The following is a 19417-nucleotide window of genomic DNA, read 5'->3' on the forward strand; positions in this document are numbered from 1 at the left end:
TTTGCACCCTTACAATCTATCTATGAGAGGCTGAAAATTATTTAGTAGTTTGTATAATTTGATGCTGATGTCACAGAGAAATTCTGCATGGTCCTACCACCAAATCTACAACTATTGACATCTCTACCCATAGTCTCTGCCTCTTCTTTAGTTATAGTTAATGAAGTTTTTATGCACCTGTTCAAAACCAGTTTGTCCTCCGATCCACTGTAACTTAACTCGTTAAATCTACTCAAGGACGTTGATCTTGTAGTTGCCCACTTTTTTCCAAGCATTGTCTTTCTCCCTCCCCCCAATTAAACATTCTCTGTCAGAATACAAACGTGTGTATTAGCTCCCAAACTAAAACACACAAACCTCCCTTGATTCTTTATTCCTCCCACAAAAACTGTCCAATTTCTGTTTCCCACTAACAGTAAGACTTCTACAAAGAGTATATATGATTTGTGTCTCTCTTTGATTCTCTCCTTGATTCTCTCCTCTCTCTTGAACCTACTGCAGGCAGGTTTTGGTGTTATTTCACTGAAATAGTACTTGTCAAGGCCATCAGTGACTTCCATGGTAAAAATTCCAGTTGTTAAATCTCAGTGTCTTTTTCATTGTATTCGCAGCATTTGACACAACTGCATACTCCATCCTTTTTGGCCCAATTTAGTCACTTAGCCTAGAACTCTGATCATTCAGTTCTCCAACCCCACTGTCTGGCTTTTCCTTCTTATTCTTCCTAGAGGTTCTTTCTCCTCTTAAACATTGGAGTGCTCTACAGTTCAGTTCTTAGACTTCTTCTCTGTTATCACTTACTCTCTAGAGTGCTTACAGTAACATTACCAGTGACATCCATATTATATCTCCTCTGAATTCTAGACTTTTATATTCAGTTCCTACTTAATTTCTCCACTCGGATGTCTATTCGTTCTTTTCTTCCCCTCAAGACTACTCATTTCTCCTTCATTCTTCTCTTTTGCAATAAATGGAAACTCTGTTTTTCCTGTTACCTAGGCCAAAAACTTTGGAATCACTCTACATCCAAACTGTCAGCAAATTCTGCCACCTTTATATTTAAAATATATTCCACATCCTGGCTGGGCGCAGTGGCTCACGCCTGTAATGCTAGCACTCTGGGAGGCTGAAGTGCGAGGATCACTCAAGGTCAGGAATTTGAAACCATCAGGAGCAAGAGCGAGACTCCATCTCTACTAAAAAATAGAAAGAATTAATTGGCCAACTAAAAAATATATAGAAAAAATTAGCCAGGCATGGGGGCGCATGCCTGTAGTCCCAGCTGCTTGGGAGGCTGAGGCAGGAGGATCACTTGAGTCCAGGAGTTTGAGGTTGCTGTGAGCTAGGCTGACGCCACGGCACTCTCGCCCGGGCAACAGCGTGAGACTCTTATCTCAAAAAATAAAAATAAATAAATAAAATAAAATATATCCCACATCCTGATACACTTGGCACCCTAAGCATTTGCACTTGCTCTTCTCTCCACCTGGAACACTCTACCTGCAGATATCCATGTGGTTTACTCCCTTATGTCCTGGAGGTCTTTGTTTAAGTGGCACCTTATGAGAGCAGCTTTCCTTAATGACCATATATAAAATAGCAATCCCTCTCCTACCATCTCTACTCTTTTTATTACCTTACTCTGCCAGTTGATTAATTCATAGCAGTGATCCTTCCGTGACACGAACACAAGCATACAACATTACATGCGAGTTGTGTGTGTACATTACAGTTGTCTGTTTTTCCCTCACAACATAAACTCCACAGGGTACGGACTATTTTGTTCGATATTTTATTTATTCCCTAGAGTCTATAACAATGCCTCATTCATAGTAGGCACTCAGTAATTATCTCTGCAGATTTTCCTATTAGTTTTCTACTTTGTGTCTATGATCACTTCAGGAAAAGGTCAGAAAATAATGACTATGTAAACCTTTTTGGACTTAAAAAAAAGAAAAATTAAATGACAATTAATAAAAGGAAACATTTTGCTGAAGAATATGTAACTTTCACTTTTTAAAGGGCTCTGTAATTCCAAGTTTCTAAATTCATAACTTTTCATCATTTTAATTGAATTTTAATTATTATTTGATTGAAATTAATGAAGTAACTTGAATTTTTGTGTATGGATTAGATGAATTAACTGACATTTTTCAATTTTTGTTTCTTTCCTATTATCATTTTGTTGTAAAAAGAGTTATGTGAGGAAAGCAATGTTCATTTTAAAATTTCTGGCTTATGGAGAACTTTGTTTTCATCCTGTTAATTATTTATATATTCTTAGAGAAATATATGTGTCTAATTCATCATAGTTAAAGAGTAGTATTTGGGTGTGTAACTGTGTATAGTTTGTCTCATAATTTAATGATCGGTAATTTTTTATCAGTAATTCATTTTTAGTATTCTTCTATGAACCATATGTTTTCTTTATATCCTTCCTCTCTTTAATGTATAATTAAATTCTTATGATTTCTGTTTTATTACTATCTTTTCACCTTTCTTTTCCTATTTGTGTCAGAATTTTTAAGGGGGCCTGAGATAGCTTTGCTCCGTAAGCGCCTGCAGCAACTGAGGCTTAAGAGGGCTGAGCAGCAGAGGCAGCAAGAACTAGCTGCACAAGCCCAACAGCAGCCCTCCACTTCTGATCAGTCTTCTCATGAGGGCTCTTCAAAGGACCCTCATGTTTCAGGTTATTAATGTCAAGTATCCTTATGCAGCTAGTAGAATTGTTTTTTAATACTGCTACTGTGTAACAATTCCTTTTCCCATCCAAAAAGAGAACTAATGTGCTTGCAGCTTACCCCTCCCTCCTTTGCATATGGTAGTGTTCAGTATCACAGGGACAGATTGGCAGCTGCATTTGTCAGAGAGATGGTTATAAAATAATCTGTTGCTTTATTTGTAATATATTTGGAAAGGGGCAAATATTTTTTACTTTTATAGCTGAACTGCTTTCTAATAATTATCTAGTAAATTGGGAGCCTGCATTGATGTTTCTATTGAAATTTCATATATGCTGAAATGAGTCTGCTGTGGCTCCTTTCTTCTTCTTCATCTTTGAAAATTAACTAATATTACTATATAAACCTTATAATGCTAGATTTTAGAATCATAGTATTGTTTGGCCATACTAGTATGCTGACTCAATTATTCCCTTCTGTCATTATTTGAAAATTTTCAATATTTGCTTTCTTATTCCTTCTATACTTAATCAGCTTTATTATATGTAGAGCAGCAAAAGCACTCCATAATCTCTTGTTCCTGTTCTTATGCTATAAAATTCTAATAGTACAGTAATAATCTATGCCACTATTTTTTTATTGTATATTTAAATGGCCCAGTATTTGATGACCAGAAAGCTCATGATGGTCAGTAAATATCTGTCAAAAAAAATTAATGAAAGATATAGCACAAAATAATTTGTCTACTTGTTTCAAGATGGATAATAGGTACTGTAAATCCTGTAGTATGCATATTATAGTAGATACTATAAATATTTAGGAATGAAAATATCTAGTTTCTCATGCTGATGAGTTTATAATACTTCGATATGCTTTGTTTTGCTACCCTAAGGAGTGATGAGTTTAAGCGTTAATTACTTTGAGAATACTAAATTAATTACTTGGAATTAATTTGTATATTGGTAGAACTGGACAGCCTCCACTTTATAAATATCTGTTCCAGTAAGTGCCATGGTAATGGAAGCACATTTTATAATACTGTGGTAAAACAAAATAAATGTAAACTGTAATATAGATATGCTTGGGATAAATCATGGCCTTGATTTTTAATTGTGTTATATTAACAGACAAAATATCAGTCAGGTAAAGATGCCTCTGATTTTTTTTCTATAGGGAAATCTTTTCCTATACTTAAAACTAACAATAAGAAGGTTTGATCAGATTACAATAATGACATTTAATAATAAAACATTTTGCTATGATTTTATATTTATTAAAACTCTATTCAATGTATTTTGAAGGTTATAAATTCATGAAACATAAAAATCAATAAAAATAAACTATCCCTACATACATAAATATTTTTAAAATACTGGAATTTGGCAGATAACAAACCAAGTATTAAAGTGAATTTGAGTATAAAACAAAACTGGCTGCATTATCAGGAAAGAAGTATACATTGTGGACATTAGAAATATATTTTGATACTCACTACCCTTTCATATCTAGTTCACCAATTTGAATTGAAGGCAGGTTCTTTTTAGAATCAGAAAGCTTTAGGGTGATTATGTTGTCTCTGAAATGAAATGCTGTGTTCCCAATTCTAAGTATTATTCTAATTAAATAATCTTTAGTTTAGAAACCTATTTATGATAATAGTTTATTATCAGTCTATTTATGATAATCTTTAAAAAGCTAAAGTCAAGTAGACACATTTCTAGTTTTGAAGTTGAGAAACATATTATCTTTTCTTTGTCATTAAACAACATTCTTGGAAATTAGCTGGGTGTGATAGCACGTGCCTGTAGTCCTAGCTACTTTGGAAGCTGAAGCAGGAGTTTGATGTTACAGTGAGCTATGATGACACTACTGCACTCTAACCAGTCTTGCAACAGAGCAAGACCCTCTCTCAAAAAGAAAAAAAAAAAAAAACATTCTTGAGCTTTTGGGCCTCCCCCATGGACCAATATTAGAAGCTTTTATATTACTATCATTAAGCACTAATGGCTTCTGATAGTACATGTTTCTCCCTTTGGCTGCAAGGTGAAGTATTTCATTTATTTCATATGCTTTTAGCATAGCATTCATATGAGGTCCTAATAAATCTATCTGTAATATGCCCTGGGTCCATTTACTAGTGCTACTTTTATCTTATTCTGTCCTCATATGTCACAGGAACACTATTTGGTAATTTAAAACTTTAAGAACAGTTAACGTGTTGTTAGTTTATTACAAGGGACAACTAATAAAATCTATGTTCTTTGTCCATTTAGTAAATTTTGAATATGAGGCAATATGAGTTGGCTTAATGGAAAATGCTTTATTTCAGAACATACAAATTATAAAAATAAAGAATAGAGGCCGGGCGCGGTGGCTCACGCCTGTAATCCTAGCACTCTGGGAGGCCGAGGCGGGCGGATTGCTCGAGGTCAGGAGTTGGAAACCAGCCTGAGCAAGAGCGAGACCCTGTCTCTGCTATAAATAGAAAGAAATTAATTGGCCAACTAATATATAGAGAAAAAATTAGCCGGGCATGGTGGCGCATGTCTGTAGTCCCAGCTACTCGGGAGGCTCAGGCAGGAGGATTGCTTGAGCCCAGGAGTTTGAGGTTGCTGTGAGCTAGGCTGACACCACGGCACTCACTCTAGCCTGGGCAACAAACCGAGACTCTGTCTCAAAAAAATAAATAAATAAATAAAGAATAGAAATTAAATTTATGAAATTCAGCAGAGGCATAGACTTTAATTGAATAACAAAACTTACACAGGAGGAGGGGATGGGTATTATACAAACATAATGAATGAGATATGCAACATCTAGGGAATGGTCATGCTTGAAGCTCTGACTCGAGGGGGCAGGGGGACATGGGCAATATACGTAACCTTAACATTTATACCCCCATAATATGCTGAAATAAAAAAAATAAAAAAAAATCCTCATAGCAAAATAATAAATAAATAAAAATCTGGAAAAAAAACCTTATACATAATGATTAAATGCAATTTTGTGTATGTGCACTATGGACATTAATCCTTCCATTCTCTCATGATGTTACTACTATCTGTCAGTAAAGAAAGCACCAAAATTAGCATTCTAGATTTTAATTTGTAAATAATAGAAGAATGTACATTTCTCATATATAAAAAGCATATTTTTCCATTATACCTTGATATCTTTAGAATATCAATAAGTGGCAGTACTACCAATAAATGATATTTCTATTTATTGTCTTCTCACATTTGTAAGTTTTTCAGGTATAAGATATTTAAAGGAGACATTACTGTGAATTAGAAACTAAGAAATTTTAATAAATATAAAAAGAACTTCTAAATTATTACATTGTGTGTGGCAAATATTTTATTCTCTTTTCAGAATATAGGACTCATGGGAATCTTTTGTGAAAGGCTAAGTATAAAATAAATCAACAATACCGAACTTCTGTAGGAAAGTGACTCTAAACCATCAAATCACTTTGTAAAAATAATGATCTCCATTTTTAATGGAATCAAATGGGAAGGAGCCTGATGCTAGTTAATGATAATCCCATGTGGAATATTATCTATTGAATATTATCAATATTTCTTTGCAGTTTAAGACTAAAACATCATGCCAAGGCACCAAATGATGTTACCTTCAGTTTCAAATTATTATTTAAAATGAGCTATATGATATAGATGTTAGAAGATGTTTAAGCAGTGATTTTTCTTTTTATTTTTTTTATCAGCTATGAACTCTGTCATCAGAGTCTTATATAAAATATGTAAAAGTGACACTTGTGACTTCAACGTGAAGGGATATAAGGAATGACAACCCACCCTCTTGCTCCTCACGGTACCTATAAGGTGCCTTTGCTTCCCAAAACCTGGTTTGAAAACCAGTGCTCTGAAAGAATTTTTGACATCTATAAATGATAATCCTTCAGAACTAATTTCCAAAAATATAGTTTTTAAAAGTCAAAACTTATCATTTAAAAATGTTTTTACTTTTTAGTTTTAAAAGTACATTTTTTCCAGACTACTAGAGAATACATGATAATTTATTTAACAAATACATGATAGCTCATAACTCATTTTTTAGACTTTTAGGAAATATATCATAGCTTATAACAGAATCAGGGTTTTTTTTTAATCCTAAACAGATGAATTCGCCTTCATCCCATCATTCCTTAGGTGTTAGACTGGCTGAATTATTTGTCCCTGGCCCTATGACTAGGTGACCTTTGACAGGTCATTTGGTTGCTTAATGACTCAGTTTCCCAATTATTGATATATTTAGATAGTGTGGCCTGCCATAATTTATAGAAATGATGTAATGATGAGTTAGACAATACTGTATATATAAATATTTTATATGCCTAAGGAGAGCAGTACACATAATAATGTACTATCTTAATTATAGTATTTTACTTACTACTTCAACATGTCCTTTTATCAAGACCATTTAAGGTTGATAGCATTCAGGGTTTTGAATGAGCTATATGTGCATTTATCAGATGAATGCCCTAAACAGCTATGGCAGAGGCATTCAACATATGGCTGATTTTAAGCCCAACTCTTTTTTTCCATTTCAGGTCCCTGAAGTCATGGGTTGCTGGCTCCTGCTCAGAGTGACAGCACCCTGTGGAGTCTGCTGGTACTGGCCCGACCACCACAGAGCCCCACTGGAGCATGGAGCCAGCCTAGAGAGGGTCAGGTAGGAACTGTTTTTTCACTTTATGGCACGGTTTTGCCAATTGGAAAAAAAAAGTAACTTTTATACCCCAAAAGGGTATAAAACATTTGTGATTATTTTTGAAAAAGGGCTTCTCAAAACTGAGCCATATTGGAAAAAATCAGCACTTACCCGATCCTGTGCAAGCAGGCTCTATACAGCATCAGATTTCCCAGTGTCCATAATGACAGTCACGTATTAGCACTTCTCAAAGGGATTCATTTGACCCATGTTTTTAGTGATTATAATATAAGTAGTTAATAAATTAGGTATGGTATTAGCCTAGGTCTGCAAGCACTTCTTTAATTCCTTGAATAAGTCCTAAGCAAAACAGTGATGAGTCTCTTAGAACTTTAAACATGATAATACACTCCGTATTTTTCAGAACAGCTTTTTGCCATTATTTCTCATTCAATTCCAGACCTCTGAAAAACAGGCAAGTAATAATAACATTAATTGGCCCTTTCCTGTATTCTGTTTAAATAGTTTACATGGATTATCTCATTAAATCTTCAGAAGAATGCTATGTGGTAGATATTATGATTATTCCCATTTTTCAGATAGAGAATCTGAGACTTAGACAAGTTAAATAATTTGCCCAGGGTTACAGTGTTACTGAGTAGATAAACCACATTCGAACCCAGGAAGTCTGGCTAAAGAGTCTTATTTACCTGTTCAACTATATAATTATCTTTTTCTACAGTTGAGAAAATTCTGATGTCAAAGGGCTGAAGAATTTTCTCAAGACCAAAACACAGATTTTTCACAAATATGTGATAATCAACCATAAGACATGCTAAATAAGCTTAGTACTGAATAAGCTTTTACTTAAAATTTATCTTTACTTTAAAAATAATACTATCATTCTAAACATTTCAAATAAGCTGACCAACCATATTGATTTCATAATAAATTATCATTGGACCATATATTCAGGTTTTGATTTTATGTGATGGTGCTCTCTAGAAGATGTTTCACGGAGAGATGGAATAGAGTATGCAAAAACTGAAGCAATCAGCTTGAACTAATAATTGTATTTTTTATATTAGCTATTATGATGGTTATTGTGTTAATGTTTGGAACTATTTGTGTGTGATAGGAGTTATAGGTATTATTTTTATGAATACCTTGTGGTAAAAAAAAATGTCACTTAAAATGTTTGTGACAGGAAGATAATGTATCCAAAAACAGTTGCATGGTCCCAGTATTATAGAATGGAAGCAGTGACCAAGAAGGATTTCTTAATAATGATTCATCTTCAAGATGGAAGGAACACCAAATAATTCCCCTGAAATACACAATATCTCTGACAGATTGTAAAATCCAAAAAGGAAATCCTTTTAGTTTAATACTATCTTTCCATCTTAACATAAGCTTTAATATTTAAATACTTTAAGAGTTTGAAAATACACAGTTCTGTGGACATGACAGCATTCTAGATCCTTCATCAATATGTTTTTTTTCAGTGACTTCTTCTAAAATTTTATTTAAAAATTAAATACAAAGTACTTTATTTCAATAAGAGTTGTACATTCCATGATATTTTTAGAAAAATTAAATATTTGAAGAGAGTATTTCTTGGAGAGTTTATAGTTTTCTGAGGGCTGTTAATTATTGAGAGCATAATGAAATGTATAATAAATTCAAAGGGCTGAAAATATTTCATAGGAGACTTTTTAGGTTTTTCCAATGTTTATTTCATTGTGAGTCACATTTTTGTTATGTTTTTCTTTAAAGAATATAATTTTATTTCTAAAGACAACTTACCTGTTCTTCAAAACCATAGATCTAACTGTGAAATGGGTAAATGAGAAACAGTCTTAAAAAAAGAAAGTAAAACATGAATAGATAGGGAACTTATTGAAATACTATCATTCCCACTTTCTTTTTTGTTTAGTAAAGATTTAACTGAATGTTTTGATGAAGAGGTGATAAGTAAGAATAAATAAAAGCTAAATATTGATCATGCTTTATCAAAATCTAATAAGATAAAAAAAAATCTGTGACCAAAATGGTGATATTAGAAGATGAAAGATTTAAAGCTGATAGAAATGGTAACATGATTCAGACTTTTAAATGTACAAATGGAAGCAATCAAATTATATAAAATTGGTTTGAATCTAGGTTATATTGGAGAACTTCTCTTAGTCATACAATTAAGGACAGTAGTCACTTAAAATACATTTTGGGAAGTGAAATGCCATTATGAGCAAAAACTGGTTTTAGCCAAAAAATGTTTTATTAACAACTTTTGCTAAGAACTAGAGCACAGAATATTAGAAACTGGGACTTATTCTTCCATTTAGGTGAGAACTGTGCTTATTATTCACATTTTCTCTTTTACTCTAGCCCACCTGGGATACCAGATCCTAAGCCAGGAGTGGAAAGGGGCCACCTTTTTCTATTCTCCAGTATCTTGCTTAGGTTACTAGATCCCTAGGCTGAAAAGGGAGAAAGAGAAGCTTAGGCCTAAAAATGTTGCTTATTATTGTAGAAACAGGTTTAAAATCAAAACTTACTAACTTTAGACAGATAGATACTCTTTGCATTTTATGATGTTGGCTTCCTTTATACCAGTGTTTTTCAACAGTAGAAACCATTTATAAAATAAATTCTTAACATCAAACCAAGTATATCAAAAAGATAAGAACAAACTGTTCTGTTTGAAGCCAAATGGAAAGTATAAAGCCCAAACCATTAAGCCTTCTCCTTGTCTGTCTTTTCCTTTCCCTACCAGGTACCTCTAAAGAAGCCTAAGCCTTCATAGGGTATAGTTTTAATTTACTATAGAGTTTTTGAAGTTATATATGTTTCTGTAATGGTAATTACTTCACTGAATATTTTTCCTATAAACTGTTTACTTTAGCTCCTTGCTTATTAGCTCATGATACAACAAACAACATCTCACAAAGTGTAGCAAGCATCTCATTTCATGCTTTGAATCCTCCAAGGCAGGATGAAATCCATCTTAAGGAGCTAGAGAGGGAGTTTGAGAAGGGCAAGGAGTCTTCTATTTACTGAAGGAGATACCCCATTTCTAATTTACCTACTTTGCACCTTGTGCCTGTGCTAAATGAATTTGTTAAAAGGTATATGCATGGAAATAGAAGAATATTTTCTCAACTCCTTCTCAAAGTTGCTAAATGCTTGCCTGGAATAACATACCTTAAGCACAAGGCTCTGCTTACTCACTGCTTGGGAAACATACCACAGTACTTACTTTTATTCCCCACCCTTATACATTTATTTCTTAAGCTTAGAGATGATCATGACATTGCTGTGCAGTTTTCTGCTGCTTACTTTTAAGTTGAAATCTCATTTTTGTTTCAGATTCTCCTTCTTCTGTGGTTAACAAACAGCTCGGATCCATGTCACTTGACGAGCAACAGGGTGCGTGCAACAGGAGATGCGCTATGCCCATCCATTCATAGTTTTATTGCATAGTTTTATTGCATAAACAAAGCTCTCTTTCACTTTTTCATAGCATTTCATTTTGGTTTTGATCTTACAGTCTATATTTTGTGGATTAAATTACCATAGGAGATACTGTGCACAAAGGACTTTTTTAGCCTATACAAAATATTTTCTATGTAAGCTAATTTCTACCTTTGGCCCTTGATGTCAGCTTTGAATTCTCTTCCTATAACATTCCTATAACAGTATTACAATGGATATAAATGATATCCATTTAAAAAATTTTAAGTATCATAAAATTTTGTAGAACTGTGAGTATGAGGTTAACATACTACCTCATTGCTCATTTAAGATATCTAAACATAGTAATATCCTATATTACTAGATGATTGTAGTAATGATACTTGGTTTTATGTCTCACTTATCTGGTGGTCAAACTCCTGATAGCTTTACCCATAAGGAATACAGTTATGAATCCAGAGATAAACTTGAAAGCCACCAATCAGAAGGGGAAATAATTTGCATTTGTACTTTGTAAAATAGGAGAGGTGTAGAATCAACCTCGAAGCCTTGTGTAGAACCTGATCAGATAGGTTACTTATTTTTCAAGCTTTATTACTAGCAGATCAAATATAGCACAGAGAAGGGTTGGTAGAGGAAGACATTCTGATAAGAGAGCATCTGAACAGAAGGACAGAGAAAGGAAGACTGTAAGAAACTAAAACAGGCTATTTAGAATTAGGGCAAATGGTTTACTATCTTACCTCAGAGTTCTCTAAAGTGTTCTAAATGTATTGTGACACAGTATATAATTTATGTTAGTAATATTAAGTCTTTAAGTTAAGAATAACTTAAAATGATATTGATATTCATGTTCTGTATTTTAAAAGGTAGATGAAGCCAGGCGTGGTAGCTCACACCTGTAATGCTAAGGCAGGAGGATTGCTTGAGCTCAGGAGTTTAAGACCAGCCTGAGCAAGAGTGAGACCCTGTCTCTACTAAAAATAGAAAAATTAACTAGGCATTGTGGCACATACCTGTAATCCCAACTACTGTGGAGGCTGAGACAGGAGGATCACTTGAGCCCAGTAGTTTGAGGTTGCATGATCATTTCAAGCTTTATTACTAGCAGATCAAATATAGCACAGAGAAGGGTTGGTAGAGGAAGACATTCTGATAAGAGAGCATCTGAACAGAAGGTTGCATGATCATGCCATTGTAATGTAGCCCAGGCAACAGAATGAGATTGTCTCGGGGAAAAAAAAAAGGCAGGGGATTGTCTTATAGATTTTACAAATGTTTCTTTCAAAAATATTTTTTTTCATTAGCACTAAAGCCGTAAAATTTGCTTGGCTGAAAGTTTACATACGTAGAATGATTTATTTGTCAACAGTAATGGGGAAATTAAATATTAGTGTAGTTCTTATTTGGTGTGAAATAGATCTAATTTTAACTATCTCCTTAGAGAAATATTCAGAAACTAATTGCAAAACAAATTAAAGAACTACTTTTGTACGCCTGATCTTAAATTATTCTTTTTAGATCTGAGATGAGAAGTATTGCTATAGGTTTTTTTGTTCTTGAGAATGAATGAATTGGTAAATGAATTTGCAAATTAAGAAATTAAACTTTTTTTATCTTTGTACATTTATTGTAGAGGTATTAACACTGAAAATAATAACTTTAAGATAAAACACAATTATAACATGATATATTTATAATTACTCACTAATCAAATAATCTTTTTTTGGTAAGGATATATGAATGTAAATAATAAGTCACTCTCAGAGAGTTCATAGCCAGATTCATATTCTATTTAATCACATATAATTTTCATAGGGTTATATTGAATATTATATTCAATTTGAGTTGATATTTGATTTACATATGATACAAGATATGAGAGAAAAAGAAGAATTATGATTAACGCCTAGATTTTTTGCATCAATGCATGGGTTGATGGTGATGCCATTTACTAGGAGACTAGTTTGGAAGTAGAGATCAAAAGAGGTTCTTTGTTTTTAGGCCATGTAAAATATGATATACCTTTTAGTCATATAAGTAGAGAGGCTATAAAAAAGGTAAATACTGAGTGAGTTTGGCAGAAGCTACATCATGATAGACTATCATAAATGTAGCTTTGTAATAAGACCTCTGAGCAGAAATGCTCTAATGGTAGAAAATACATTTAATTAATTAAATCCTGAGTTTTTACATTCCTTTTTGTTCAGCAGTGTTACATCTTTTAAAGTACTAGGGATTTTAAATTACAGGTTTGCATTACCTAAAGATAACTTACATCATAAAAGTTAATAGAGACTGCCCACCACCATCTACCTCTCCTGGGCTACTGGAATAACCTCTGAACTGGTCTTGTCGTGTCCTCTCAGGTTCTAGTCTGTTCTCTACCAGCAGCCTGAGTCAAACTTTTAAAAATGTAAATATAGTCATTCATTTGTCTAAAATGTTTTAATTGCCTCCCTTAGCCTTTCAAAAGAACTCAAATCTATATCTTGGCTTATAAGCCCAACGTGACCTGGCTCCTCTCTCGCTGACCTCATCTTAGGCCACTGTCCCCTCAGTCACTAAACTCTTGCCAAATTGGCCTACTTTGAGTTCTTCTGACACTCTAAGCTCCTTCCCCTCTTAAATCCTTTGTGCATGCTGTTCCCTCTACGAAAAATACTTAAAATACTTTCTGTTAAGCAACTTCTACTCATCCTTCAAATCTCAACTTAGTTATCACTTTCTCAAAAATAATATAACCTCCCAATCTGCAGATCTCTCCTCTTTTTCTTTGTGACTTGTTATTTTCCTTCATTGCATTTGTCAAATTTGTAATCATACATTTATTATATTTAGGGGATTATTTGTTTAATATCTAATATTATTTGTCTAATGTTTTCTCTAAATTTTCTAAATATTCTCTAAATTTTGTTTTCATTCACTAAATATAGTCAGTGCCTAAAATCTTATCAGTTATATAGTAAACAATATTTGTTAAATGAGTAAGTAAATGAATTTTTTAAAACAGTGGGAAGCTATAGAAATTACTTCAGCTTGGGAGAAACACAATCAGAATTATGTATTGGAAAGATCATTTTGGCAGCATTATAGATGATTGATTGGAAAGGAGTAAGATTGAAAATAGCAAGAACATAAAAGAGACTATTGTAATAGTCCAGTAAGAGATTATGAGGGATATAATGTAAAGCAATAGTTTTGGGATATGAGAATAGACAGATTTTAAAAATATTTGAGAGGTAGAATTGATGGGACTTTGAGAATGATTAGTTAGAAATGAATGAGAGAATGATAACCAGTTGTCTTGATGGGGTGATAGATAGTGAACCATCAACCAAGGTAGAAATTTCAAGAGAAACAAGTAATTTTAGGGAATTTAGGTAGGTGAGTTTTTGTTTTTTTTTAAATGTTGAGTTGGAAGTGCCTTTGCTTATCTATGTGAGGAAATCTCATCAATAGTTAGATGGCTGTATAATTTTGGAAGTCACCAGAGAGGTCTGAAGTGGAGATAAAGATTAGGAAGCATCAATTTATAGATGGCAGTTGAAACCATGGTAGTGGATGAGGTTGTCTAGAAAAGAGGATAAAGTGAAAAGAGAGTCTGCACTACCAAGAGCAAGCAGAGAAGAGTATATAGCTAAAGGAGACTGAAAAGGAGTGATCTGAGAAGTAGGTGGGACAGAAAGGATGCCATATCCAAAGCCAGGAGAAAAGTTCAAAGAGGGACTGGTCAGTGATACCATGTGAAGCAATGATGTCAAATACAAAAAAGGCTGGGAAATTGTTTTTATTTAATTTGGCAATATGGTTGCTTTGACATTGCAGCTGGAGACAGGATATGGTGGAGGCAGATGGCAAATAGCAATGGTTTGAGGAGAAAGGTTTGGGAAAAAAAGGTAGAGAGACATTGGTATGTAGATGACGCTCTCCATAAGCTCAATTAGAAATGCAAAGATAGAGAAAAGGTAGTGTCTGGTATGGGGTGGTGGTTATAGTTTCAAAACTGAGCATCTTTATGGAATAAGCAGAAAATTCTTCATTCAAGTTGTAGGGGATAGTTGATGTCTATGGATATGCTGTTGTTTCAAGTTTTTAACCTTTACCAAGACTCTTGTTCTCTATTTTACTGTGTAGAATGCAAAAAGTAACACATTTGATAAGTTCCCTGACTAATGAATACTTAAGCATATTTTAAATTTGCTTTTCATAATTTTAAAGAGACAATCCTTTTTTAAAATTGATAATTCGATTTTATATTTATGTAACAGGATATTTATTTACCATCTTTCAGATGCCCAGGTGCTTTTACATATTTAACTTAATTTCCCATAGCAGTTCAGGGATTTCTTTATTTGAGACCAAGAATAAAAATTTTACTAATAAAATTTTTAAATTTTTAATGGGCTTGCTTCACTGAAGAAAATTTTTTTCTTCGAATAAGTGTATACATATTGAACTAGTGTTTTTTTTTTTTTTGAAAGCAGCATAATTCCAATTTTATTTTTAAAGATGCTTAACTATACATTGCATAAAAAACATGAACTAGTGTTTTTGATTGTTGATTACAACTAGTGTTTTTGCTTATTTATCTTGAATTTCTTACAGAATCACAATTTGATAAAAGTATATTTAGTCTGAATTTTCAGAGTTGTAAATACAGATGCCAGGCTGTCTCAATAGTTTTTGTTTTCTTTTATCAGAGTACTTTTTTTAAGAAACAAAATTATAGGGAAATAAGTGTATAAAATGCACATTGTTTTTAATTGTATCCTACTGTAAAATACTTTCAAATATTCTCCAGATTCAGGGTTGTGTGCAAACACATTGATGGCCCTTCTGTGCTAATTATGGACAAAGTGTAACTATTTGAATAAGCACAGTGACATCTGTCGTGCATTTTGTTTAATTTGAACAATAAGTATGGTTTTATGAGTAGTTTTACTTTTCCTTTTTATTTATACCATTAATTATGTTATGCTTATTGTACTAAAAGAGGAAAAATCCTCTTCTGACATATCTTGCCTATTTATATTATCAAAATTTACATATTTTTCCTCTTACAAATATTTAGGCCAGCAATTTGCTTCTTATTTTATAAAAAATAAAAATTTTAGAACAATTAACTTTTAAGAGGGTGTAAGAAAATAATTTTGTCTGAGTTTTAAATATTGGCCAAAATTGAGGTGACTTTCTTTATATTCATTTACAGTGCTTCCATTAAGTGGAAGTTGATAATGCTGTTAAGTTTGGAGCTTATGCCTGTGGGCAATTGCTTATCTGTCAGACAGTCATTTTCTATTCTGGATTTAAAGAAATATAAATGCTTATTTATAGACTTTAGAAATATAAATGTAAATTTTCTGCTGTGTATTATTTTATGTCAGCAGACTTTCTTTTATGTTAGTAAAACATTCATCTATTGGAGACTTGTAGATAATCAAAAACCAGTGGAACACATTTTACTAATTCTACTAAGTTAAATTAGGAAATGGAAAAATTAGACTTGTCATGTATTAAATATGTGTTCCCTTAAGATTGTTTACTGTCACCAAATTGAAGTTTTATTTTAGTAATATTATCTTGACAGTATTATATCAAGTAATTGTAGCCTTACACTGACAATTCTAATTTTTATTAAATAAATCTTATGATTAAAGCCTGCTATATTAATTTGAAATATTAAGTTCAGTATTCACCACTATAGAATATATCTGTAAATATATTTTAAATTCTAGTGAAAAAATAAGGTAGTGAAATCAAACTTCATTCCAGATTCTTTGTAATCCTTAGAACTAGTTATCAGTCACTTGGACTGAAGTCACTGATTTTCCCCAATCTCCAACTACTAGGTCTAGATTCTTTTAAATAATGACATATTTGATCTTTTGGAAGTTAAAGCCTAAAGCTTTTTTTCATATGCTCAATTGTTCTGCTCTCCTGATAATCAAATCTATACCTCCAAGTTTAATTGTTTTCTAACTTAGAATTGTCAATGATAAAAATAACTGACATTTACTGATTGTCAGTAAACTGGTTTACTGACATTCAACTGGTTTTTTTGTGACTGGCAGTATGTTAAGAATTTTACATACATCACCTCATTTGTTTTGCTAACTTAATGAGGTGAATACTGTTATTATCTTCATTTTTTATTGATGATGAAACCATATGTAAAGACAAATGAAATAAGTGGTAGAGCCGTATTTGTATGTCTACTTCATTAATATTCAACTGATATTTAAATGTCTACGTACCTTATGGCAAGTACTGGGGTAGACACTAGCATGCTTGGATGAATAAATCTAAGGCCCTCTGTTCTTGGAGCACTGAATTGACGAATAATAACAGCAGCAGTATTATAGACACATAATATTGCATTTTCTTTGTACAAGCCATTGCTTTGAGCAGTATTTATATGTTAATTTACTTAATCCTCATCACAACCTTATGCAGTAGGTACTAGTATTATCCTCATTTTTCAGATGAGGAAGCAAAGGCAAAGAGAGATTAAGAAACACATCTAAAGTCACACACAGCTAGTAAATGTTAGAAATGTGACTCAGACTGAAGCAGCCTGGTTACAGTGTCCATGATCATAACCACTATGTTTTGTGTCATCTAACGATAAAGACTGATGAAAAAATGAGTGCGATTAGTGTTATAAAAGGGGAAATAACAGGGTGCAGTGTAGAACATATAAGATCCTCATCCCCTTGGGTAGGAGTCAGATAAGGCATCCCTGAGGAAGAGACAGTGCATTGAGATCTGAAAGATGAGGCTAAACAAGTTAGGTGAAGGAGTGTGAGTGAGTGAAGGGAGACATGAATAGCATATGCAGAGCCTCTGAGATACCACGTTAGGATGACGTGAAGAATCCCAGTATGGCTGGACAGTGCCATGGTTCAGGGGCCCAGATTGAGAAGGAGCTTTTGGACATTTTAAGGTTTTGGATTTTAAGAACAGAGGGAACTAAGGAAGGATTTTAAATAGGATGTATGGCCTGATATTCCGAATAGAGTATGAAGAATTGATTATAGAGACTAAATCATTTAGGAGGTTTTCCTGGTAATAGAGATTTTGATCTGGTGACAAAAGTAAGGTAGGAAAATATGTGAAGAGATTCAAGAAATATTTAGATGTGGAATAAACAGGACTTGATGGTATATTGAATGAGACAAAGAATTGAGAAGTTCAGAGTGTAAATTGCAGTAACAACTCCAGAATTTCCATATGAAGATAGTTGAGTAATGGCAATCTGCTTGGAGGAGACAGGACCAGGGGATATGTCTTACTATAGCAAACATTGTTATATAGCAAACATTGTTTTACTTAGATTATACATTTAGTTGTAGTGCTTTTGGGGAGGTACTGGTAAATATTAGCAGGTAATTTTTCCAGCCACTGCACAAGAAACTCATACATTTTGATCAAATACAGTTGAGTGGGTGGTTAGTTCCTTAATTAGGTAAGTGGAAAAGGAAAAAGATGTGGGAGGAATGTGTATGTAGGGAGAGGTGATCATGAACTTGGTTTTGAATATATTGCAGTTGAGTTACTTGTGTGAGACACCCAAATGGAAAGTTTGTTGGGCAAGTTGATTTTATGGATATGACACTCAGAAAAGATGGCAGAGCTCAAGAAGTAAATTTGAGAGTTTTCTACCTGTAGATGATCATTGAAGCCATGAAAATAGATGAAATCAACTAGGATGAAAGCAGAAAGTAGAAGACAGAGTGGAAACTCTAAGACATCTCAGGAAAAATCAGAAAAATTCCAAAATTAAAAGATTTTGGTAGAGAAGAGCTGTTACAGGAGACTGCAAGGGAGCAACTGGAGAGGTAGAAGGCAACATGGAACAGTATGGTATCTTGTGATCTAGAGAAGAAAAATTTTCAAATTTGAGAGAGTTGGCTACTTGAATGCTGCTGAGAGGTCCATTAAATTGGCACTGATAAAAATATTACACTAAATTAATCAACGTAGAAGTGATCTTATAACTAGAGCAATTTCGCTAGAGTGGTAGAGACAGAGGCTAGATTTTAGAGTAGGAGATGAAGAAAGGGATTTGAGAAATAATAAAAGCGTTTCAAAACAATAATCCAGGAGTGCAGTAGCTGGAGGGAAAAGTGGTTTGAGAGTTCTGCTAAGCTTCCTTGTCTGTTTTCATCTGAAAGTCACATTTTAACATATTAATTTATCTACTTAATCAGCATATGTGTGACAGACAAGTTTGATTTTCTTTTTTTAATAAAGGTATATATATACCTGAGGCAATGGTCATGAAATACTGGAGTAGGATTTTGACAGGACTTATGTGCTACATAGGGTGGGCATCTTTACCTATTTGTTTTCTATTTGTGTCTCTCAATTCACATTTCTAATACCATTTCTGGAAAGAATGTTTTAAATTTGGTTTTCTGAATCTCATGTTATGGACTTTTTACTTCTAACCTCCCAAAGTGAAGTCCTTTATAGTATATTATCTTGATTTTTATGTGGTTATTGTGCTTCTGAAGTATGTGTTTTAAATAAGTGGTTACCTTGATAGAGACCACTCTAAGCTACTAATATCATCAATTATTTTTAAT

General features: G+C 33.2%; 1 protein-coding gene across 5 annotated transcripts in view; it reads left to right on the forward strand.

The window, feature by feature from the left end:
• Positions 1 to 19417, forward strand: part of DCAF6 (DDB1 and CUL4 associated factor 6) — a 132466-nt gene that overhangs the window by 66113 nt on the left and 46936 nt on the right. For 2 of the 5 annotated variants that reach the window (XM_076000362.1, XM_012783875.3), the window contains exon 11: positions 10722 to 10781. The exons of 2 other annotated variants lie outside the window; for them this stretch is intronic. In XM_076000362.1, coding sequence (XP_075856477.1) covers positions 10722 to 10781 — 60 coding nt within the window. Of the gene's footprint in view, positions 1 to 2518; positions 2690 to 10721; positions 10782 to 19417 lie in introns of all 5 variants that reach the window. One more of the 5 variants, XM_012783873.3, reaches the window with a different exon arrangement.

This window comes from Microcebus murinus, chromosome 2 (genome assembly GCF_040939455.1).
Source record: "Microcebus murinus isolate Inina chromosome 2, M.murinus_Inina_mat1.0, whole genome shotgun sequence".
Lineage (NCBI taxonomy): Eukaryota > Metazoa > Chordata > Mammalia > Primates > Cheirogaleidae > Microcebus > Microcebus murinus.